A 25,423-nucleotide genomic window follows, 5' to 3' on the forward strand; every position below is an offset into this window, starting at 1 on the left:
TATTTTTTTTTTCGTAAATATTTTACGACAATCAAACACCATAAAATAAAAAATATATATTTTCAACAAACGGAGACTTAAATTAAACAATCTTTTTTTCTTTTTTCACCTTTTTTTATTGTTGTTGCTGCTGCCGCTGTGTGTCTCAATCTCTTTAAAAAAAACTTCTAGTTCAAAAACCAAGCTTTGGGTAATACTTGGTTGCAAAACTGACATGACTAAAAATCTGGGGGTGATACTTCTAAAGCCCAATAGAGTGTAGCCTTATGCCCTTGTGTTGTTGCATCTGAATATCTCTTCCATCATAGGAGTAAAGATGGGTGCGTCAGTTAAAAAAAAAGAAAAAAAAAAAAGAAACAACAACAACAACAAACTGATATTATGATGACAATTCTTAACATTACGAAATATAAAATTACAGAGGATTTCAAAAATAAACCTAACATTTGAATTTTACTTGAATAAAATCATTGACCAACCCAAACTCATTTGAATGGGTGTTCTACAGTCGTGCCAACGCCAAATGATAGCCCTTCTTCTTAGATTTTAGCACTCCAATCTCATGAAGAAATGAATGATCCGTTACCTGCCTCAGGAGTGAAAGTGACCCTTTTCCGTCAGCAAAATAATCTTCTCCGCAGAGGGGAGGAAAAGTGTAATGGATGAGTGGCTGAACATTTGACTGGAGATCCTTCTCATCGCCCTCGCAAATGAGACTAACCCCACACTTCTTCACCCGCCAATGCTTGTCTATTCTGATTGACATCTCCACTACGTCTCCACTTTGCAACCAGGATTCAGATTCCTTCCACTCAGATTCAAGATACCAGAATGGTACATAGTTAAGCCACATCTGATATTCACGCCTTATTGGATATCCATCCACTGTTGGTTGATAACGCCTTTTTCTGCCTATAATCTTATTGTGGATATCGTAGGAAATAGCAAACATGTCATCATCATCATTGTGGTGGCCAGCAAAAACACAACACAAAATCCACCCTTGTATCTTCTGATCCGGAGGCACCACAAAAGATAAAACTGATCCCATACTCTGGTAGTTGCACCAATTTGGAACCTCACTTCCAGGAAGAAAAATACTAAAATCGCCTTGTTCTGGCAGTCCCTGTTTGGTCAATCATACGTTACATGTCAGACTAGACTACCAAACAATGATGATTTTCTTACCAAAATTTCACAGTTAGTTCTCTACATGCTTAACCCAAAATTTAGCTATGTGCTGATTTGACCGAGAATGACCAGGAGATTATCAAAGTTCCCTTTCTAACAGAGAAAGTATACTGAATAAGTTATCCCTAACTCGGGCCAAGTCACAACTCACAAGTTAATAGAGATGACTTCTTCCTTAAACTCGCCAAGGACTTCTAAGTCGCCAAAATCAACAATCAATATTCCAATAAAGGTTTCTTAAGACCAGTGCTCACACGGAATGCATATTACCTAAATGTTTAGGAGCTTGGAAACGTACAGAGATGTCATATAAAAAAATTAAAAAAAAAAACCGCAGAACATTTCTCATGTCATTAAATCCAATAATAAAAATAGAATTCTTAATCCAAGTCAGGATATGTAATAATGATCAAAACTATACGAGTGTAGCTGCAGTCTACTCACTACGCGGTTGCTTAGATATACAGTGATGATACATTGCAAGAGAGAGAGAGAGAGTACCTGGTATTGGAGGAGATTTTTTCTAAAATCATTTGCAAAACTATTGTCAACTAATTTGGGGCAACCGTAAAAAGTCATGAATGGTGCTTCATCCACTTTAGATTCAATTGATATTCTTTCCAATGATGTGCAGTAGTTTGCACTCAATCCCTTTAACTTTATTGGAAGCCCTGGAAGCAATTGAAGCCAAGTACATTGGTTTAGATATAAGCCCTTCAGTTTAGGAAGGCTGGTGATGCTAGCTGGTAGGCTAGAAAAATTGTTTCTGCTAAGATTCAAAAACTGCAAGGAGATCAAACTACCAATTTGATTGGGCACGCACGAGATATTGCAGTTTTCCAAATATAATTTCAAAAAACAACTTGATCCCTGTATAGAAGCCGGTGACAGCCCAATGGAATCTGGACTCCTTGTTAGTGATGCCAACGATGAAAACCACGATATAATTGCTGACCCGCCTAATTTGGAGCAGCCAGAGATATCAAGATGGACAAGAGATTTCAACAATAACATGGTTCGTGGAAGCTTGCAAAGATTCTGGCAATTCTTCATATTTAAGACAAGAAGATTTTTCAGACATCCTATGGATTGGTCAACCTCTCCCAACTTTGTACAATGGCTAAGCAAAAGTATCTCAAGACTACCAAGCCCAGTGAAATTCGGGGTTTTTGTCAAGAAATAGGAATGACTGAGATCGATGTATTTTAATTTATTCAGAACCTGTCAGAAAAAGAAAGTAGAAAAATGAATTCCTATGTGGAAAGTTTGGAAGAAAATAAAAATCGTCATACCTTGGTTTCTCTCCAAACTTCTTCAAGGCTGCTATAGCTAAAGTCAATAGCAACCATGTTATCCATATACAAGGTAGATGGTATACATTTCAACGGGAAACCTTTCCAACACAACCATACTAGTCTTCTGGAGAGATGTTCATAGCTTCCTGTTAGGTGGACATAACTGAGATGAAGCAGTCTCAGTGTGTTCATGCCTGCAAACCCCTTCGCATCTAGTTCTAGCTCATATGATCTTGGCAAGTTCAGGACAAGGCCTTCAACTAGACTTGTTCCCTGATGATAAAAGAAGTACATACATATATAGATAAGTATATAAATATATATATATATATACACACATATAAAGAGAGAGAGGTCAAATGAAAACCATTGTGTATGGCACGAGGATGACACCCCCTAATTGTGAGACTTCAGTGGTGTGTCATATGCCATGGCACTCTGAAGAGTGAACATAACCTCCCATATTAACAATTCAATTCATGTATTTGCACTTACTGTGTTATGTTCTAGTACATCAAGAACGTCCTCATAATACCACAATCTGCTACGTTCTCCAGGCTCTCGACAGGATTCCTGGCGGACAATCTCTCTACCCATGTCTTGAATTAGATCATGCATCATCAGCTGGTTATCAGAATCAATTCTTACAAGACAACGACGAGCTAGAACCCCGATTCCAGATTTCGGAAAGAAACCGCGGCCTTCAAGTATTTTGACTGGCAAATCTTGGTCCATTCCAACAAAAAAACATGCAATATCTAGGAATAAACCCTTCTGTTCATCATCAAGTGAATCAAAGCTCAGCCTAAGTTTTCCTTGAACGTCGTCGTGAGGAATCTTTTTCAACTTCTCCAATTTACTTCTCCATTCAGGTACAGTTCTGCCTGACAAAAAAGAACCTAAAATTTCAAGAACTAAAGGAAGCCCCTTAGCATAACTCACTACTTCCTGAGAGAGGATCTCATAGTCTTCTATGGGAGAGTCTCTCCTAAAGGCATGCCAACTGAAGAGTCGAAGGGATTCCTCCTTATTCAACTCCTCAGGCGTATACACCTTATCCACTTGAAGTGAACTTAGCGTAGACAGATCCCTAGTTGTTACAATGATCCTACTTCCAGGATGTAGCAAATCGCGATTTATGGCTAATGCCCTCAATTGGGAGACGTCATCCACATCATCAAGGACAAGAAGAACCCTCCGACACCATGCTCGCCGTTTTATTTCCTCAATTCCACGATAAAAATTTCTTATGCTTCGATTTTTATCAAGTAGGAGATCAGAAAGAAGCCTTCTTTGTAGTTTAACAGGGCCATTGTATTGCTTCCAAGTTCCTCTGACGTTTTCAAGAAAGCTACTGCTGTCAAACCTACGATGTAGGAGATTATACATACCTTTAGCAGTTGAAGTCTTGCCTATTCCACCCATTCCCCATATTGCAACAATTTGAACATCATTTAACCCCAAGCTCAGCAACTCTTTGAGTTTTTCAACTCGAGAATTTATTCCAACTGGGTAGTCGGCAACACTTAAATGTGATGGATCTAAAAAATTTGCAACCACTTCAACAATATAGTCAATCAACTTTGACTCATCCCTGCAAATTTTTTTATCCCACAATTTAGAAAACGTTTAACATATATATGCATTGAGTAAATTTGTCAATCACAACAACAGTGACAATAGAGTGATTCAATCATGCTATATTTGAGTATACATAAGCCAAAGTGATTTAATCATACCTAACCTACCTACCTAAAAAAACAGTGGATATTCACAAATTTAATTATTCAACAGAATTAATAGAATAACCTTGTCCAAATTTGGGTTGGGATATAATTAATCCATAGTCAAGTACTCTGGCATAAGCTAATTAATTGGGAAATTAACATAATAACAGAAAGAAAGAAAGAAAGAAAGAAAGAATGCCCACCCGTTGGAGACATGTTTGGAGTCGAAGCCAGAAATATTGGCAGCCTCGGTTAGAGCAGCCCTCCAGCGGCGTAGCTTAGCGTCTTTGAAAAAATAGTCATGGTGTCTGGTAAATGCTTGGGCGTAACCATTACTTTGCATCCGAACAATGGAGGGATCGACACCATAGAAAACAGGAACAACAAACTGTTTGAAGGTCCTCCTGCAGTCCATGATCTTGACAAGCTCGTCGAGGCACCATCTTGAGGCTGCGTAGTTCTTGGAGAATATGATAATGGCGATGGATGAATCCTCAATGGCTTTGAGAAGTCCCGGTCCAATATCTTCTCCTTTGGTGAGCTTAGTGTCGTCTCTGAATGTGTAGAAACCGTTGCGATCCAAAGCGGCCAAGAGGTGACCGGCAAAGTTGTTGCGAGCATCGATGCCGCTGAAAGACAAGAACACATCGTACCTCCGTGGTGAGTACGTGTTGTGAGAGTTAGAGACTTCGTACTTCTGTGATGATGAGTGCATGTTGTGAGAGGAAGAGGAAGAGACTTCTTCTTCTTCTTCTCCATTAAACAAGACCTGCATTTTCGGAGCTAAAACCATCAAATGTTCCAAGTTACACAACAAATTAAAAGCTTGCTTAGAATTTATTTTATAACCAGAGGAGGAACTTTTTTTTTCTCTCTCTCTAACAACTACGGAAAGCCACTTTCTACTCTTGTCCATACATACGATTGTTAGTGATTGCTTACTGGGCTGGGGTTTTTCTGGAGTATTTCTTTTCCAACATTATAGGGACCACAAACCGACCTTTTTTCTTTTTCTTTATCAGAACCACTCATCACTCATGCTTCCCAGGAAGGAAGGACGAAGAATGGAAGGAAGATGGGAGGAAAGAAGGGTAGAAACGAGACGATGAGAGAAATCATCGTCCTTCATTCACCCACAAATTTTTCTTTTTTTAGTGGGTCCCATCCTCCAAATTGCCAAAACGCACTGGGTCGGTCCTGAAATTATATCAAATGATCCAAATTATTGTATTATACCAACCAGTCCAAATCAGTGTGCTCCAATAATGATCCAAATTATTGTATTATATAGCAACCAGTCCAAATCAGTGTGCTCCAATAACTTAATCCATACGTTTAGAATTTCTAAGTTTTCGAACAAGATATACCTAAGATATACCTAAAATAAACTAACAATGTAACTAATTTTTGGCAAAGATTCAGGCAACTTTCTTAGCGCTCCAAGAATAATCCATTGGCTGCACCATCGTTCCTAGATAATGGAAATCACGTATAACAAGCCTGCATTACAAATTCCTCTGGTATGTACTCCACAACTATGAAAACAAAGACTTGCCATAAAAAGAAAATAATTTATATGTGAGCTAAATCAAGATAATTATTAGATGCTGATAGTTACCGGATGTACATGTAAACTCAAAACCCATCAAATATCCATGCTCATATAACCTACATACAGTATTTCGTTTTCATAATTTTTTCTGCCTATAAACTTGTTAGTGTTCCTGTCCCATGCCAAAAAAAAAAAAAAAAACATAACAAAACTTCATAAATGAAGTTACAATTTCCATTATATTGCATTATATGATTCTGATATTCAACCAAAAGCAACAATGCTACAGGATTTATTAAGCATGATGCGGGGACCCAGCCTTCAAAAATTGTAAGAGTTTGAGAGAAGCAAAACAGAGACACTCTCAATTAACCAAGAAAAAGAACGAAAATACAGCAACATACCAACTCACTCCTTATATTTCCACCATTTTTGTTGAATCTGATAGTTCTTGTCACTCCAGAAATTCTTTGTTGGGAACAGAAATTCCCCAAAAATATGTTGAATATAAATTGGTAACAAAAAGAAGAATTCCCAGCTGAAGTATTCTACAGATCAACGTCTAGAAAAGAGCATTGTTGAATCAATCTGCATACACCTTACTTCCAGGTGTAATCTTCATAACCACTCTGGTCCTTCGAGAAATGATCTTGTCCTTCAAAGCCATAAAAAAAGTGATGTAATTCTTGCAACTGTCATTCATATTCCAAGATTTTCTTCACATCCTGAAACACAGCTGTTGACTCATTCCATCTGCCTTGATGGATTTCATTTTAGTTTCCCACAAGCATTCAGCACATTGGTAGCTATTGTTCATCAGCAATATACAGCCACACCTGCAAACGTGATCAATATATCAATCACATGTACCAATGACAACACAAACCACAACAACATATTAAAGTTGTAACTTAACTACTATGGTGTAAAGAATGAATAACAATATCATTCTGCTACACTGTCAAGCTAGGCTGAATGAATAATAATATCATTCTGTGACACTGTCAAGGTGGAAAATTTGTACTCCGTAATTTGTAATTTCTAATATACCATGCTCCACACAGACCATATTCTCCTGCTCTCAGGTTATATGTTTCAGGTTTAAGAAGGGTAATGTTTAGAATTCACTGGCATTGCCAGATGCCCTTTGAGCCTATGGTGCAAAGAAAACAAAATCATGGAAAATGTATTAAGAAGGCAATAACTCAGAATAAAATTGTGTCTAAATATATCAAGTAAAAGATTAACTTTTCGACATATTAAGCAACTTCGATATTTAAGAAGCAAAAGTCAGGGAACATGTAGAATTGTAAGGGCGTTAATGAAGTTAATAAAGAAATATAAAATCTTGTGATGTGATAAACAATGTCTTTTGATGAACTAAAATCATGTAAAATCATGAAATAAAATCATGTCTTCAGCTATTGCATTCGATGAATGGACATGAAAGTGTACACTAAAATTTGAAATCAATTAATTTGAAGACTGTTGATAGTGGTTCTTTATTGAATGAGGATAATGTTCCACGTAAGCCAAGAGTGCTGAGATCAGTGCCCAAGTGGAGACCCAAGCAACACGAGGGATTCTCTAGAGTCAGCGAGTAAGAGAGGGAAGGCGGTGTATGAGGATACTTCTGTAAGTTCGAGCTCTGTAATATGGGGTGGTTAGGATTTCTTAACCTTGCCTTTAAAGCTGATTAACTCTCCCTATTTATAATGCTTTAGTCAGGCAATGCCCACCGGTCATAGGGGCGAGCCTCCCTTTACTCGAAGGGTCAAGGGTCCTTCACCCTGACAGAGGAGACATTGTCAGGTGGGCCCAGGCGCTTTTGTCCCCCGGTCCAAAGGAGAATGGCGTCTCCTAATTAATGCAAGTCATATCAATGGTCTTTCATAATTAATGCATTCTTCAGTCCTACCCAGAGCTCGAACTTCGGTATCAGAAGCCTCTCCCCCTCGTGCCGGTCCTCAGAGAAGGAGGACGATTCCTTGGGTCCAGCCACCTGTCCACATTTCCTCATACTCCCAGGCTCAAAGATAGGGAACAGGATCTCTTCAAGGTACCGCCTTCTTGGCCCCGCGATACCTTGTTCCAGACTTGGTCCTTGAGGCCCTTCCAAGTTCAGCATGGAGGTTCGAGGTACGAGAACTCTGGCCTCTCGAGACCTTCCCCCTTGGATCTAGTGCAGGGGGAGGCTCGAGGGCAGGAAGGGTAAAAGTATCCGAGGTCCCACCTGAAGACGGGGACCTCGAGAAATGGTAGAGGGGAAAGAGGGACCCATCCGACTTGAGAAGGGTACCTCTACAGAAGAGCGAAGGGTAGCGACCCCTTCCTCGAATAACAAATCCAGCTGCAGGCCAAGTAGCTCAAGATCACTTGGTCCTTGTTTAGTGACACGCACTCGTCTGGCTAGGTGTGTCTATTTTCAAAGAGAGGTGCCACGTAAATAGATGTCATGGCACATTTGTTAACATTTTGCCCCCCTACTCGAGGTCGCTAGTAGGGAGAGCTCGAGCAAGCCATTATGCTCCCTCGTGAATAACGAGGTCCTTATTGAATGGTTATGTAGATTCAGTTTCTCTAGTTAACGTGTCGGCTCCTTGCAGGCACATTAAGGGCTTTGACGTTTCGAGCCCCGCGTCGTGTCTTTTCGTCTGTCAGAAGCACAACGTTTGGGATGCCAAACCCTTGCTACTTAAATACTTGGCCAAAATCCTCAAATCAAAACTCTATTCTCCCTAATCAAACCCTGCTTTCCATTTTTTATACTCAAATCAAGCTTCCCAGCCATGTCTCAATCAATGCGCGATGATGTCCCCAGTGTCCCTCCCTTGATTGAATGGCGAGTTACACCCTACTTTGGTTCGAACGACACCTTTTGGCTCAACAGCGACGTGCTCAGTGATGTTGACGAGGTCCAGGAAGAGTCTTTTCTCTTCGAGGGAGAACCCTATGCGTCTGTGGGCGTGCCAATTTCACCCAACTCGATTATGAGACTTAGAGTAGAGCGAGGCGACTTTCCCCACTCGAACCTTGTTCTTACCAGTCAAACAGGTCATGGTCGAGGGTGGGATCTATGGACGGACACCATCTTGGCCGATGCCAGGTTTGCTAAGACTCTGCAAGACTCGCGGATTACGGATGCCGTTCGTAATACTCGTGAACTAACCATAGCTCGGGATGGCTCTAGCCTTGCCCTTCTGCTATATCTGTGGAGCAGAGACACCCACACTTCTGTTACCTCTTGGGGGGAATTCGCCCCTACTCTCGAGGACGTAATGCAACTAATATGTCTGAATATGTTTGGCGAATATGATCCCAGCTCTTGGGTTCTTCCTGAGGACGAAGTTAAAAGTGCCATCGAGCTTAGGAGCGCTGTTACCTAGGCCGGCAAGCTCGCCTTACGTCACCAAAAGGATGGCGTTCGAGAAGACTTCCCAGAAGCGGGCAACAAATGCACTTTTTCCTCCCTCGTTCGTTATTACTTTCAAGATTTTCCCCCCTGAGAGCTGGAAGGGGAGGAAACCTTCAACGGTCCTAAATGCAACGATCAACTTCACCTTGCGGGCTTCTTGTTATACTGGCTCTCTCGCTTCATCTTTCCAGGTCCACCTGATGACGGCCCAAGTCCTGATCTCATTCCTCTAGCCATCAGACTTTCCCGAGGCAAGAGCTTTCCCTTAGCAGCGATGTTTCTGGGCTCCCTCTATCACAAGCTTGACCTGGTTCATGCTCACATGGAGCGATCCGTGGGGCGTATGAGCGTAGTGTCCCCAGTGAACACTATCTTTCTTCAGATGTTTCTTTATGAGCACTTTCCAAGATATGCTTCTCGACCTACAGTTCTTCCTCGTGATAGTGACCTAAAAAGATCTCACCAATGGCACAAACATAATCCGAAAAGGAAATTGGCAGAATATATTGACAGGGAGAGGTTATTCGTCGCCCGTCCTTATACTCAGGGTCCTTGCGTTGATCATTGGTCCTCGAGAGATGGCGTGGTTATCTCGGGTAAGGCACTAAGGCGCAATCCTGCCTCGACTATCCTTGCAATGTCCTTGGCGGGCTACCTTCCTGCCCTTCTTCCCCCGAACTCAGGGGTAGGAAAAGTTTATAATCTTCACCGAGTGGCTCGGCAATTCGGATGGGATTAGGGGCCCGCTCAGGACTATGGCCATGGTGCTCGCCAAGATCATAGTACTTATAGCCTGGGCTTCTCTCGCTTCCTGGACTCAGGGGGTGCAGAGCTCGTGGGGGCTCGACGCATTCTTCATGTGTCCCCCCCATCGCGAGTGGGGCGATGGGGTACGAGGACGCGAGCCTATTGGAAAGAGGTCATTAGCTCCTTTAAGCAGTTTGTGTGTGACGATCCCGTCCCCGTCCCTGCTCGTTCCTTGCTGAAGGGCGACACCTCCTTTCGTGCATACAAGAAAAGTGCAAGTAAGGCATGCAACACACCCAATCTTCGTCCTTTGGTACTGCCAGATGCCCACGCGCCTATTATAGCTCTTCGAGCCACAAAAATTCCTCGTTCCAAACATAAGGCTGACTAGGACGTTAGCACCTTCGTGCCTGCCACAACTCCTTCTTCTTTTAAGCGAGTTAAGGTGGGTGATTTTATTGTCGTCTGCTTCAAGTTTATTGCCAACCAATCCTGACACCATTCTTTTCTTATCTCTAGGGCCCTTCTGGCCACGATGTCGCTGCTAAGGCCTCGATTCCCACAGGGCTTCCTCGTCCGCCGGCTCGAGCTGGGGCGTCCTCTGGTACGAGGTCCCGATCCTTGCCACCCGAAGGTGACCTCGGCGGGGGCGTTCTTGTAGATGACAATACTCGTGCCTCCACAGCCTATGGCGGTCTGGATGTTCCTTTAGATGCCTTTCACACCCTTACAAACGTCCTTGAGGACCCTGAGCAGGCCACGAGGGATGTATTATCATTTGATCTGAACCCCCCCCCCACTCACTCGCGGCATGGGATGGGGAAGGAGCTCATACCGCTGGCTCGAGGGTTAGGTAGGTTCGATGAGGAGACTGGATAGTGAATACTGCTGCGGACCCTACGATGGGGGTGATTGAGATTAAGAGAAGTCCTAGCCATTCTCCTACAAATAGAGGTAGTCTCATTAACCTAAAGATTGCTTTCGTTCCTTGTTATAGTAATTCTTCATGAGCTTTCGCATAGGTAGAGATCACCGATATTCAAGTAACCGAAGACGAGGCCACCGGTCAGCGCGCGGCTCAGGATGGCGAAGAAAGTGAGGAAGAAACTTCGACTGAAGTGCTTCAAGACCTCCCGCATGAGCCTCTGGCTGAACTAAGGCAAATGGTGGAAGAGGCTATCGAGGCACTCCCCCATCCCGAAGAAAGCAATTCGGGGGGAATGGAGAGCTCGAGCTCTGTTGGGACAAAGTGGTTCAAAGGATGAGGGTGGATCAGCCAGAGACCAAGGTGGCTCGACCAATGAAAGCGTGAAAGTTGGATCTTGCCCGTCGAGTCCCGACCCTCCTAGGACAGCCGAAGCTGGAGTAATTGCTATAGAGTCGAGGCAGGAGCCAGCTATTGCCTCGTTGGGGTTGGAGGAAAATACTACTTTTGTTGTCTTATGGGGAGGAACCAAACTTGCTCTGGACGAAGTGAAGGTTCTAAACAAAGTGAAGGCCATGCATCCCCAGACCTTTGAAAATCTTGGTGGGGCCTTTTCCTTGTTCTTGGACTTTGTGTACAAAGCACTGGTCGAGTTGGTGGCAACCCTTCGCAAGGCGAGGGGGGGACGCTTAAGTGTGAAGGATCTCGGGGTGGTGGAGGGTCTCCTCGCAAATCTAAAAAGGGCACAAGTCAAAGTGGGATAGGCTGACGGCATACTTGCTCGGATCAAGGGGTTCAAGGAACGAGAAAGGATGCTCAACGAAGTTAAGGATTTGCGCGATCAGCTGGAGGACGCTAAACAAATTCTTCAACACGAAAAGATCCGTTTGGCCGAGTTACAAGAGCAGGTGCGCACGAGGGAACAGTTCGTTGCTTCGCTAGATATGGAGGTTAAGTGAAAGTTGTCTCTACTCAATCCAGCAACCTTTAATTTAGTCGATTTGCCGTAGGGACAATTATGACTAATGCCTATGTATCTTATGGTGGGGCTCGAGGGATGACAATGTATGTATCATCTCCTCGGTCAAATGATGAATGTATCTGTTAATGGAAACTTAAAAAGTTGATGGAACTATGCATTTCAATTGTTCGTTTATATTTAACTGCAAGTATGTATTTTTGTTTGTGGCGTTGATAATTGGTGCAGTCATTGCATTTGTTTAAATATAGCATACCGCAAGCCAAACCATGTCCAGGGAGAATTGTAGCATAGGTCAAATGCTCTTTGATTATCTGAGCAAAATAAAGCATTGATATCGTAAGGTTGTTTTTTGTGCGGGAAATATGGACTCCCTTGAGCCCCCCCTTTTTTTTAATTTAAAGTAGCAAAATGCAGAGGGGACAACACAGACCAGATCAGATTGTTGCTTCAAAACATTACATGCGGAAAGTACGGACTCCCTCGGGCCCTCTTCTATATATACAACCTTATTTTTGACAAAAGATCCGAGGTTCGGGTGCTTTGCTCGGAAACACCAGGCAAAATGTTGACCCTCATTTGACCCACCGAGTCAAGGGAAGTACTTTTTTAGCCATCTAACGTTGAACAATCCCATGGTCTTGTCACTGCCAATTCTGCCAATCTCATAGTATCCACTACCAATTGTAGCTAAGACTTCAAAAGAGCCCTCCTATTTTGGAGTGAACTTTGGTGCCGACGGATTTCGCATCACATGTGCTGCATTTTTCAACACTAAGTCACCATCTTGGAATGCTTGAGGACTGACGGTAGCATTGTAAGCTCGAGCAACTCTTTGCTGATAGGTCTTCAGCTTGCTCTTCACGCGCTCCTGTTGCTCCTGTAATCCCTCGAGTTCCCCGACTCAGGGGTCGAAATGTGGTTGGCTTCTTTCTGCTAGACTCCCGGACGGCACTGCTATCTCGATGGGAAGGACCACTTCCGTGCCATAGACCAAGGAGAAAGGTGTAGCGCTTGTGGCTCCCCTTATGGTAGTTCGGTAAGCCCGGAGCGCCAGAGGTAATTGCTCTGCCCATTTATCATGCTGCTCCTTTATGGTCCGGCTTAAAATCCTCAATAGGGTTTTGTTGGTGGCCTCTGCTTGTCCGTTGCCCTTGGGGTAGTAAGGCGTCGATTTGCGATGGGTCACCTGATAACTGCGGAGAAGTCCCCGAACCCTGCTGTTGACAAAAGGGGTTCCGTTGTTTGATAATATCACTCTAGGTACACCGAAGCAGCAAATGATATTTTCCTTAATAAAATTAGCTACTAGCTGTCCTGTTGCCGTCGAGAGGGCCACCGCCTCCACCCATTTGGTGCAGATCTCTGTTGCTACCAAAATCCACTTCTTTTTCTTTGAATTTGGGGAGATCGGACCTATTAAGTCCATGGTCCAAGTGCGAAAACGCCACGGAAATGCAATTCAACTACTGACGCATGGATAACATGATTGTGAATCTGGCACTGCCGGCATTTTTGTGTATGCCTTCTACTATCTTCCTGCATGGTAGGCCAGTAGTACCCGATCTGTATGATCTGGTTGTACAGTTTCCTCCACCCTTGGTGTTCATCCTCATGAGTTTGTTTGAGTACTTCTTGCGCCTCTGAGATACTTATACAGCGTTTAGCGTTTCCATCAAAGCCGCGTCTCATCAACTCTCCATTGCTTATGAAGAATCGGCGTGACTCCTTCTCCAACAAGTCAGCCTCCTCGCGATCCTGTGGCAGTAGGTCTCGCTCTAGGTAATCCAAGTATTTTTGCCTCCAATCTTCGGTGACGCAGGCGACGTTCTGTGCCTCCACGAGGGCTTCTTTACATTTTGAACATGCTTTTTGGACAACGCTTGCTTGTTTCACCATAGACAGCCAGAAATATCCTTGTCTCTGCACCCTCCGGTACAGGCTTAGCGAATCATTGCCACATGTTTGTTTGTGAATTTCACACAGCACATGTTCAGCCTCCTTGGTTCTAACACATCTTGCCAAGATGCCACCGGGCGCTCTATAGTACAGTGTTCCGAAGTAAAGGGTGAAGTCTTTTAAGTCGGTCAAGGGGATTTTGCCTTCGCCGCCTTTCAGCTGCAACTCATATGCACCACTCCAATCCTCTTCCTTTTTTTCGTTGGTGAATTCATCGCTGTGCAAGCAAGACACCTCCTTCTTTTGGATATATATGTCCACTGATTCTCCTGCTATCTCGACCTTAGAGGCTAAGGTAGCTAGGGTGTCCGGATGTCGATTGGCTGTTCGAGGTGCATGAGTTACGCGTAACTCATCAAAGTAGCCACTAAGTTTGTGTATAACAGTCCTGTAAGCCGCCAGTAACGGCTCTTTGATGGCGTATGAACCATCCAGCTGTTTCACCACTAAATTGGAGTCTCCTTGCACATGTAGACGCCTGACCTTCACTTCTCGAGCTGCCAGCAATCCCAAAACCAATGCCTCGTACTCCGCTGTGTTGTTGGAGCACCCAAAAGTAGGGGTGCACAAAAGAACCGGAACCGTGGAACCGAAACCGGAACCGTTTTTTTCGGTTTTCACAGTTCCGGTTTCGGTTCCGGTTCTTAATTTCGGAACCATGGGTGAACGGTTCCGGTTCCGGTTCCAACCCGTGGGAACCGGTAAGAACCGGAACCGTATGTGTGTGTGTGTGTGTGTATATATATATATATATATATATAATATTATATATTTAATTAGTTATTGTAAACTAAAGGCTTTGAAACAGCCACGTAGGTGAAAATGAAAACTCATCTTGCATCTAAACCGATCGCCTCCATCTCTATTCTCTCAACTCTGAGGCTCTGAGCAGACTCAAAATCTTAAGAATTGATGTTGATCCATGTCTTGTTGATCCATGCCCTGCAATTTTGATGATTAGTTATACATTCACATCCATGTCTTGTTGATCTATTTTAATAAATGTTATTTTGGAGCGAGCAGTCGAAGTTGGTCTGACCACGCTGTCATCGGAGGAGCAAACCGGCGAAATTGGATGCGAAGCTTCTCGCTGGGCTCTTGGACGTCTCTGATCTCTCTTCACTGGACAGAGGCTTGGTCGGAATCATGAAGTGGGTCTCGTCACCGTCGGAACCGGAGCGTTGAACTTCTCTCTATCTTCGTTCTCAGATCTGAACTTCCCTCTCTCTCTCTCCGCAACTGCAAACACCAAAATCTACAAGAATCGGAAGTTCAAAACCCATATATTTCAGATCCAAGAATCAAAAGTTCAAAACCCATATCGGCATATCATTTCAGATTGTTCAAAAAATCAAAATCCATATCTTTCAGTTTCTATCGGCCATCGCTGCTATTCCAGTTCGGTCGCATGCTTCAGCGGCTGTCTCTCAACTGAGTCAACTCGTGGTTAACGGTTCTTATGGAACCGAACCGTTTTCTACGGTTCGGTTCCAGTTCGGTTCCATACTATACGGTTCCGGTTCCATTTTTAAGGAACCGTAGTGAACGGTTCCGGTTCCGGCCGGAACCTTGAGAACCGGAACCGGAACCGTGTGCACCCCTACCCAAAAGTTAACTTATATGAAAAATTCTGAGCTTTCCCTGTTTCTGACGTTAGCACCACTCCGGCGCCTCCTCCCATTGCCGTAGATGGTCAAGCGACAAAGTCCAAACCGCATCCTTAGCTGCGCAGCATGCCGACTCTAAGTCCTCGTGGGGGAGGTCGGCCTGGACAGGCTCGAATTCTCCCGACGGGAACTGGGCTATCAGATCTGCTAGAACTTGGCGCAAGATGGCACAAGGCAAAAAACACTGTATATTGAACTCGGCCAGAGCCAAAAGCCACCGTGCTATCTGTCCGGAGATGATGGGTCGCGAAAGCAAGTATTTCAGTGATGAGATGGATGGTGTGAGCAAGGAAGTAGTGGCGAAACTTCCTTGCTACAAATGCCAAGGACAGACAATGACGCTCAATTGGGCTGTAGCGTGCCTCCGCGCCCTGAACAATTCTACTAATGTAATATACGGGGCGTTAACGCCCCGATAGAGTAAGTGGTAGAGGTAATGTATAGCCTGAGGGGGACGCCTGGTTAGGGAGCTATCATAGTAGCTAATGAGGATAGCAGGCTTTTAACTATTTGGAAGGCCTGTTGATGCGCTTCACTCCATCTGAACTCGGACTTTAACTTTATCAAGGATCCGAAAACATATGTGACCTCCGCCAGTGCCGGAATAAATCGCCGGAGGTAAAAAATCCGACCTATGAAACTTTTTAACTGTGTGAGGGAACGCGGAAGAGGCATCTCCGTTACAGCTCGGACTTTACTTTGATCAACATCAATGCCCTGTCGGTGTACCACAAAGCCTAAAAACCGACCGGCTGTGCCCCCGAAGGCACATTTTAATGGATTCATCTTCAAATTGTACTTGTGGCAGCACTCAAAAACTCTTTTCAAATCCGTCAGGTGTTCTTCCCCGGCCCGAGATTTCACCACCAAATCGTCGACAGTCCTCTACATTTTTATGCAGCATGTTATGGAAAATGGCTGTCATGGCACGTTGGTAGGTAGCGCCAGCGTTCTTCAAGCCGAATGGCATCACATTATAGTGAAAATTTCCCATCGGGGTTCGAAAAGCTATTTTTTCTGCATCGCATGGCGCCATTCTGATTTGATTGTATCCACTATATCCATCCATAAAAGAGAATACTTCATGCCCTGAGATCTCTTTGGGACATGCCCTGTTTAGATTTCTGAAGTCAACATGGACTCTAATCTTCCCATTCTTCTTCTTTACAGGAACAACATTTGCCAACCAGGTAGGGTGCTGAATGGGCTTAATAAAACCAGCCCGTAAGAGTTGTTGAACCTCCTCCTTGATCTATAGCTCTAGCTCTAAGCGAAAATTCCTCTGTGCCTGTTTGACTGGTTTTGCTTCTGGCCGCACATTGAGATGGTGTGCGACAACTTGGGAGTCCAGTCCGGGCATCTCATCGTACGTCCAGGCGAATACATCTCTGAATTCCTTAAGCACTTCAACCAGCGCTGCCTTCTCCCTTTTTTCTAACTCGTTGCATATGTATATTATTCAAGGCACGTCATCTATAGTTAAGTCAACTTCTTCCAACTCCTCCTGGCCAAGTCGGCTGGGCTCGGCGACTTTATCCTGACTTCGTCTTCAGCACTTGCAACTTGCGTTTGACACGATTCAACTCGGGGCCACGGTTTCACCCGAGGTCGGGCCCCCCAACACCGTCGTAAGCGGTAGATAACTCTCCCATCGGGCAATCGCACCCTCTTGCATACAGCTAGCCTCTTTTGGGCGGCCTTAGTTCCTGGCTTCATTCTGCGCTTTGAAAATTCCTCTCATGGCGGTTGATCAAGCTCATCCCATTTAGGCAAAGGAGTGGCCATCAAGGGGTGAGGCTCATCCGAATCTTCAAATTCTTTAAAAAATTCGGCTTCGACCATGTGAGAGTCCCTCCTGGCAAATGGGCATTCGGAGCAACAGACCGTGACCTGTTTCCCATTCCAAAACCCCTTCATGCATTGGTGATACGAGGAAGGCATTATTCCAAATTTGTGCATCCAGTTGCTGCCCATGAGTAAATGGTAGGAGGTGTCAAAGTCAATAACATGGAACTTGGTTGAGCTTTTGAACTTGCCGATGGTCAGTTCGACGGTAACGTGCCCTTCTATCCTTCGAATGTCACTACCAAAACCTGCTATCTCCGTCGGTTTTCGGATAAGCTTCTTGGGCGGTAGTCCACTTCGTCTAAAGATTTCCAGAGGCATTATATTAAGGGATGAGCCATTATCTAAGAATGCTCGCTTGAGCTCCACCCCGTTAAAGGAGGCCGTAACATATAATGGACGGTTGTGAGGGGTAGGAACACATTTGTCCTCTTCAGTAAAGACTATGGTTGTTCCGGGTGCCCCTTCTATTCTTTCAAAGATACTTTTGACCGGCGTTGCTTCCAGTAAGCGAAATGCTCCCAAGTCGCCTTCCTCAACCAGTGCCACTTGGGACAAAACAGCTTCGCCCTCCTCTTCGTCGTCTGCACCGCCCTCCGCCATCATTGTCGCTCCCCTGTCATGTGCAGGGAAAGGTTCTTCCCTCACATCCCTAGGGGGAAGGATAAGCTCGCCACTAGCGATTCGTTTGTTGGAAAGTGTTCCGCAGAGCCCAGCAGTCAAAGGTAGGGTGGCGAGTATGCCGATGATACATGCAGTATCGAGGGTTAGCTAAATCTTCTGGAGTCAGCTCCTGTGCTGTCTCGGGCAATCTGATGTCCCCATGCTGAATCCACTTTAAAAGAATGGCCTCTACTGCTTCCATTACGCATGGAAATGATATCTGGGTTTCTTCCTTAGGGCATGCGAGATGGGCCCGTATTCTTTTTGTTTGGTGTATCAGCTGCTGAGACCAAGTGACGCCGCTTACCTCGATGATCCTCTTGCACAACGATCTGGGCATTTGACGGCGAGGTTTCCCACTAGGTTGCGGGCTGCCTCAATTAAGTCTGCAAAGGTTAAGAGCTTTAGATTGATAAAATGAATGCAGTAGATTCCTTGTATGCCTTGTATGCATATTTTAGCCAGCGCATCTTCTTCATGAGTCTCGTAGCATTCCATCGCTCGGTCATGAAATCTGTGCACATACGTCAACAGGTCTTCGCCGTGGCCTTGAACTTCATTCGTCAATGACAATGTGGTCACCCTTTCCTCAGCTTGGAAGAACTTAGTGTGGAATAACATGGCCAGCTGATTCCACGTGTTGCGGGACCTCGGCTCTAGATTCACATACCATTTGTAGGCCCTATCCGTGAGGGCTTGGAGAATTCCCTTAACCGGAGGAAATGATCGTTGCCGAAGGGTCCAAGTGCCTCTATAAAGCGGACCATGTTGTCACGGGCTTAGAGTTTCAGTACCACTCTAGCTGTTCCCGTGCGGCACCAAGACGTTACTTCTACTCTCGCAAGTACTTGGTCAGCCTAACTCCCGCGCACACCTTAGCCAACACACTCCCCTCGTGCGCTTACTAGTGTTGTAGTGGCCCTCGCCCTCTCTTCACTTGGCTTGCACACTCACACACACTAAGGCACTTAAGTTGGTAAGGAAGAACACTTCTATTACTTCAAAGAATGTTTTGTACAAGGCTAGCACTCAAACTCCCTACAAGGCTCTCAAGACTCACTCTAGGACTTGTTGGCTACAAAATGAAGTCCTACTCTTATTTATAGGCATCCCCATCCCTAATGGATGGCTAGGATGCATTCTAACCAACGGTGGAGATCGATTCTCTAGAATCTTCTCCCACCTTCTTCATACTTCCATACTTATCTACTAGTATCTACAACATTCTAGAACTCTCCATACTACTTCACACAATTCTGGAGAACTTTAGAATATACTACACATATCTAGAATCTTCCACACAACACTAGACAACTCCGGAAGACTCTAGAAACTTCACTCGCCATGCAGTTGTCATGCAGCGTCCCCCTCAGCGTCTGCGTGTCCCCTGCGCGGCACAACCTCCATAGGCGGGGCGTGACAACGTGCTCTCGCGAGTTGCCTTTCCTCCCGTCGAATTTACTGAACTTTGGGGCGACATACCCCTTGGGGTATGGAAGGAGTGCAACGGCTTGAGAATAGGGTGGCTTAGGCGCCGCCTCTTGAGAGAGCATGCATTTCTCATTTCGTAACAAAGACTGTAAGTCTGCCAAGGTTACATAAGGTGAGTGCTGAGCAGGCTCGCGCGGATGTTGGAGTCCGTCAGAAGCCCTTTCTTGGTGCTGGATTCCTCTGTAACTTGGTTCGGGCGCATCCAACCTAGCTGGTGCGGTAGGGGGTGTGGTGAAAAGAGTTCGCCGAAACCCGGCGGGCACGTCCTCGGTCGTCTTTGAGAACTGACAGATCGCCTCCCTCCTGTAGGCAGGGGAGGTGCTCAGTACGTTGGGTGATCCAGTGTTACCTGGTCCTCGTCGAGTTCAGGACCTAACCTGGTGGGTTGCTCTTGCCGACGCCGAGGTATCCCGCTGTTGGCTATGTCTCGAAGTAGAGCTATTACTTCACTCTGAGTGTCCTCTAGTTTTTCCATCCGATATGGGAGTGAATTGTGTGGGCTTCGACTAAAGCGTCCGGAAAAAATATCGTCCTTCCTGGGTAGCGTGCTCCTGAGACACTGCTCGCGGTCCCATCCTACTCCTCTCCAAGAGAGATTCCTTCTTGAGGAGTTAGGCTAAACTCTTGTACACTTGACATTGCGAAACACTCCTCCCCAGCGGAGTCGCCAAAATGTTGATAGTGGTTCTTTATTGAATAAGGATAATGTTCCACGTAAGCCAAGAGTGCTGAGATCAGTGCCCAAGTGGAGACCCAAGCAACACGAGGGATTCTCTAGAGTCAGTGAGTAAGAGAGGGAAGGCGGTGTATGAGGATACTTCTGTAAGTTCGAGCTCTGTAATATAGGGTGGTTAGGATTTCTTAACCTTGCCTTTAAAGCTGATTAACTCTCCCTATTTATAATGCTTTTAGTCAGGCAATATAAGTTTTTTAAGACCAGTGCTCACATGGAAGGCATATAAATGTTTAGGAATGGACATGTATAGAGATGTCATATACCAAAAAAAAAATAAAAAAATGTAGCTACTCACTACACGGTTGCTTGGATATACAGTGATGACCAGTTGCAGGCCAAGAAGTAATTCCAACACACGCACATGTATATAAAACATACATACATACATATATATATATATATATATATATAGGGGGGGGGGGGGAAAGAGAGAGAGACAAAAGAGGTACCTGGTATTGGAGGATAATTTTTCTAAAATCAGTTGCAAAATTGTTGTCAACTAATTTGGGGCAACCGTAAAAAGTCATTAATAGTGCTTCATCCACTTTAGATTCAATTGATATTCTTTCCAATGAGGTGCAGTAGTTTGCACTCAATCCCTTTAACTTTATTGGAAGCCCCGAACGCAATTGAAGCCAAGTACATTGGTTTAAATAGAGGCGCTTCAGTTTAGGAAGACTAGTGATGCTAGCTGGTAGGGTAGAAAAATTGTTTCTGCTGAGATTCAAAAACTGCAAGGAGATTAAACAACCAATTTCACCGGGCACATACAATAATATATTGCAGTTTTCCTGATAAAATTTCAAAATGCAATTTGATCCCTGCATAGAAGCCAGTGATAGCCCAATTCTCTCCAAACTTCTTTTAGACTGCCATAGCTAAAGTAGTAAAGTCAACAGCAATCATGTTATCCATATACAAGTTAGATGGTATATATTTCAATGGGAAACCTTTCCAACAAAGCCGTACTAGTCTTCTAGAGAGACACTCATAGCTTCCAGTTAGCTGGACATAACTAAGATGAAGCCGTCTCAGTTTGTGCCTGCAAACGCCTTCGCAGGCAGTTCTAGCTCATTGGGTCATGGCAAGTTCAGGACTAGGCCTTCAGCTAGTCTTGTTCCCCGATGATAAGAGAAGTACATACATATATAGATAAGTATATAAATACATATATAGAGAGAGAGGTCAAACAGGTGAGAAAACCATTGTGTATGGCACTCGAACCACATCCCCTAATTGTGAGACTTCAGTGATGTGTCATATGCCATGGCTGTAACGACCCTCACCCTACCCAGATAGTGATGTGTCATATGCCATGGCTATAACGACCCTCACCCTACCCAGATACAATATTGTCCGCTTTTGGCTCTCCCGGACCAGAGACTTCCCAGGGGTCACTCATCCTCGTGCTACTCCAGGTTAAGCACATTTAACTCTGGCGTTCTGGTAGGTTCACGGCCATCACGGCTTTAAAACGCGTTATGTCATAAAATGGTATTGAATCTACATGTAGCACTTGCCCTATCCACACCCAGGCGATGTGGGATTGTGCACCTGTAGCTCGCCCAGTGTGGTAGCCTATTGGTGCCACCTGCACACGCTCACACACACCCGCCCACAAGGTCGCCACAATCACCCCCTTTGGGGCCAACGTCCCCGTTGGCCATACTTCCTGCTGGGTCATACCATTTGTAATGACCCTCACCCTACCCAAACATAATATTGTCTACACTCTAGTACTACTTACATATGGTCTTTTTCGGTATTCTATAGTGCTCATGTACGTCTCCATTTATAATATATATACAGACATATTAGCGTACCTGATTCTGGAGGAGATTTCTTCTAAAATTATATAAAAAATTGTTGTTGATTAATTTGGTACAACCATAAAAAGTCATGAACGGTTCTCCCGCTCCATTTGATTCAATTGATATGCTTTCCAATGATGTGCGGTAGTTTTCACACAATCGCAATAAACTTACGGGAAGCGCAGGAATTGATTCAAGCTGACTACAATGGTTTACATAGATGACCACCTTGATTGATCAGGTGGCAATCCTTGAAAAATTGCTGGCCATTCTAATTTTGAGGAGTGAGATAGATTGAAATAAAGGAGAGAATTCAACATGAAAATGCTCAAGGGAAGTTTCTGAAGATTATGGCAATTGATCTTTAGATCCAAGACAGCTAGATTTTTCAGAGATCCAATAGATTGATGAACCTTTACCAGCTCTGTACAATCATTCAGCAACAATATCTCAAGACTGGGAAGCCCTGCAAAGTCTGGCGTTTGAATCAAGAAATAGGAATGACCAAGATTGAGATATTTCAATTTGGTCAACACCTGTCATGAACAGGAAGAGACATTAAATTTCCAAGCATGTGATTATAATTAAGTACGAAGAAGATGAAAACAGTAGTATTGTACCTTAGTTCCTATCCAGAGTTGTCTGAGCCTACTATAGCTCAAGTCAATGGCAACCATTTTATCCATGATTAAGGTTGCTGGTATACATTTTAAAGGAAATCGTTTCCAAGATAGCCATGCTAATCTTCCGGAGAGATGTTCGTAGCTTCCACTTAGGAGGACATAATTGAGATGGAGCAAGTTCAGCCTTTTCATCTTTGTAAATGCAAAGGCATTCACTTGTAGCTTCTCTGATTTTGGCAAGTTTATAACTAAGCCTTGAATTGCTTTTGTTCCCTGATGATAATAAAAAGTTACAGATATAAGAATACATATATACATACTATTGTGTTGAAAATAGGTTCACATCCCAGATTTCGTGATGTGTGGTGTGTTATGACATTTTTACAGTGAAACAAGACCCCCCACATTGACAAGATATGTAACTAATTCATGCATTAGGTTCTTACTGTGTTATTTTTTAATACATCGAGAACGTCTTCATGATACCACAATCTGCTATGTTCGCCAGGCTCTTGAGGGGACTCTTGGCGAACAATCTCTCTAGCCATATCTTGAATCCGATCATGCATCATTATCCGGTTATGCGCATCAATGCTACGAGATAGAACCCCAATTCCAGATTCTGGGAAGAAACAGTAGCCTTTTTAGTATTTTGATTGCCAAATCTAGGTCCATTCCAACAAAAAAACATGCAATATGTAGGAATAAACCCCTTTGTTCATCATCCAGTGAATCGAAGCTCAACCTAAGTTTTCCTTGAACATTATCATTAGGAATCTTTTTCAACTTCTCCAGTTGACTTATCCATTCCTCTATGGGTTTCTCTGAAAAAAAGGAACCTAAAATCTCAAGAACTAAAGGAAGCTTTTGAGCATAATCCACCACTTTCTTTGAAAGATCCTCATAGTTTTTCGTAGGATGGACTTCCCTGAAGGCGTGCCAACTGAAGAGCTCAAGAGATTCATTCTCATTCAACCCTTAAGGTTCATACACCTTATCCAATTGAAGAAAACTTAGTGAAGACAGATCCCTAGTTGTTACTATGATCCTACTTCCCAAACGAAACAAATCACGGTTTATGACTAACGCCCTCAGTTGGCAGATGTTATCAACGTCATCTAGAACACGAAGAACCCTTGGACACCATGCTTACTGTTTTATCACCTCAATTCCATGATCCTTGCTTCTTATTCTCTGATTTCCATCCATTAGGAGATCGCAAAAAGCTTTTCTTGTAATTCAACAAGGCCGTTGGGTTGCAACGAAGTTCGCACGGGGTTTCAAACCGATGGTATTTGAGGTTATACATCGCTTTAGCAATTGTTGTCTTACCTAATCCACCAATCCCGCATATGGCAACAATCTTAACATCTATCAATTGACCCCAAGTTTAAAAACAAACTCAGTTGTTCAACATGATGCTCTGTTCCAACTGGGTAGTCCGCAACACTTAAAACACGTAGGATTTAATTTATTTGCAAACTCCACAACATAGTCAATGAACTGCGGTTCATACCTGCCAATTATTTATTTTTCAACTAAACTGAGAAAAGAATTCTTTATTTAAGAAAACGAAACTAAGCAATTTTAACAGAGACATCGGTGAAGGATAATATATGCATATATAAAATGAAACTCAAACTGCACAAATTTGAAGAATTTATGCGCGTGTTTAGATTGATTTGAAGAGAAAAAAGATTACCCGTCGATCGGCCTCATCATCCTCCAGGACAAAACCGGACACATCAGCAGCCTCATGTAGAGCCGCCCTCCATCTCTCGCAATTCGAAGCGCTCTTCGTGGCTGGCAAATGCTTCTGCATAATAACCCTTCTGTGACCGAACGTCTGAGGGTTTAACGTCATAAAAGACGGGAATAACAATCTGATTCAGTGTGCTCCTGCAGTCCATGATCTCACAAGCTCGTCAAGGCACCATCTTGAGGACGCGAGAACACAACAATGGAGATCCTTGATACCTCGATAGCCTTCAGTAATCCGGTACCGATTTCTTCTCCCCTTCTGAGTTTGGTGTCATCTCTGAAGGTATAAAAACTAACGCGCTCCAAAGCGGCCAAGAGGTGACCGGTAAAATTATTGCGAGTATCCATGCCGCTGAAGGACAAGAAGACATCGCTGAATCTCCTCGACGCCAGGAAGCAGCCATTTTCAATGCTCAGATCAAATGCCCAATGAAAAGACAACGGCTTGTGAGTTAGAGCTGATTTACCCTCATTTATTTTTCCCATTTTATTTACAACATTTTAAGCTTCGTTTACCCCCATTTATTTTTCCCATTTTATTTGCAACATTTTAAGCTTTGTTTGGATACGAAAAAAAGAAAGAAAATGATAACATTTGTCACAAAAAAAAATAAAATAAAAGGAATAATAGTTACAATTTATATTTATGTTTAGATAGAGAAAAGAAAAAAATAAATAATATTCTTGTTTCACTATAATAGAAGAATTAAAAAGAAAAATGATATTTTATCTTTTTGTATGTAATCTAAGAGGAATGCTAATGGCAGTCGTGCAAGCGACTGCCTATTCGCAGTCGCCAGTTATGATAGGTTAGTTTTGAATGTATTAATTAGTTTGAAATTTTATTTTTATGGGACACTACTAACATTATTTTTTAGACAAAAATACCCTTTTAAATTATCTTCTCTTTTAATCGAGTATGTTCACAAGAGATGGATGGATTCGGAAAAAAAAAAAAAAAGAGCAAGAAAAAAATCCAAAAAGAATAAAAAGAAAGGTAAAAAAAAAAATAGATTATATATTTCTTCCTTTTTGC

The 25,423-nt window shown here is 43.5% G+C and overlaps 1 protein-coding gene across 3 annotated transcripts; it reads right to left on the reverse strand.

Moving 5' to 3' along the window:
* Positions 1 to 352: 352 nt before the first annotated feature.
* On the reverse strand, positions 353 to 24,840 carry LOC132268897 (disease resistance protein RPV1-like). 3 transcript variants are annotated; one of them, XM_059769807.1, is made up of 10 exons: positions 24,329 to 24,840; positions 23,073 to 24,142; positions 22,624 to 22,899; positions 22,423 to 22,539; positions 6,170 to 6,601; positions 4,417 to 4,982; positions 2,982 to 4,080; positions 2,484 to 2,759; positions 1,693 to 2,412; positions 353 to 1,126 (listed from the first exon to the last, which is right to left on the reverse strand). In XM_059769807.1, the coding sequence occupies exons 6-10, from the start codon at positions 4,926 to 4,928 to the stop codon at positions 503 to 505; spliced, it is 3,231 nt and encodes a 1,076-aa protein (XP_059625790.1). In that variant the 5' UTR covers positions 4,929 to 4,982; positions 6,170 to 6,601; positions 22,423 to 22,539; positions 22,624 to 22,899; positions 23,073 to 24,142; positions 24,329 to 24,840; the 3' UTR covers positions 353 to 502. The 3 variants fall into 3 exon arrangements, with proteins under 3 accessions (XP_059625790.1, XP_059625788.1, XP_059625789.1); XM_059769805.1 differs by having other exon boundaries at positions 4,417 to 6,601; XM_059769806.1 differs by lacking the exons at positions 22,423 to 22,539; positions 22,624 to 22,899; positions 23,073 to 24,142 and having other exon boundaries at positions 4,417 to 6,601.
* Positions 24,841 to 25,423: the final 583 nt, after the last annotated feature.

This window comes from Cornus florida, unplaced genomic scaffold (assembly GCF_030987335.1).
Source record: "Cornus florida cultivar Cherokee Brave unplaced genomic scaffold, ASM3098733v1 CherokeeBrave_3.0.0_Hap2_Chr08, whole genome shotgun sequence".
NCBI classification, from domain to species: Eukaryota; Viridiplantae; Streptophyta; class Magnoliopsida; order Cornales; family Cornaceae; genus Cornus; species Cornus florida.

Coding starts and splice junctions, on each gene's coding strand:
- LOC132268897 (XM_059769806.1), bottom strand. CDS start 5,129: ATGGACAAGAGTAGAAAGTGGCTTTCCGTAGTTGTTAGAGAGAGAGAA. Junction 2,760..2,981: donor ATGTACTAGAACATAACACA/GTAAGTGCAAAT, acceptor TTTTATCATCAG/GGAACAAGTCTAGTTGAAGG. Junction 2,413..2,483: donor AAGTTTGGAGAGAAACCAAG/GTATGACGATTT, acceptor TTTTTCTGACAG/GTTCTGAATAAATTAAAATA.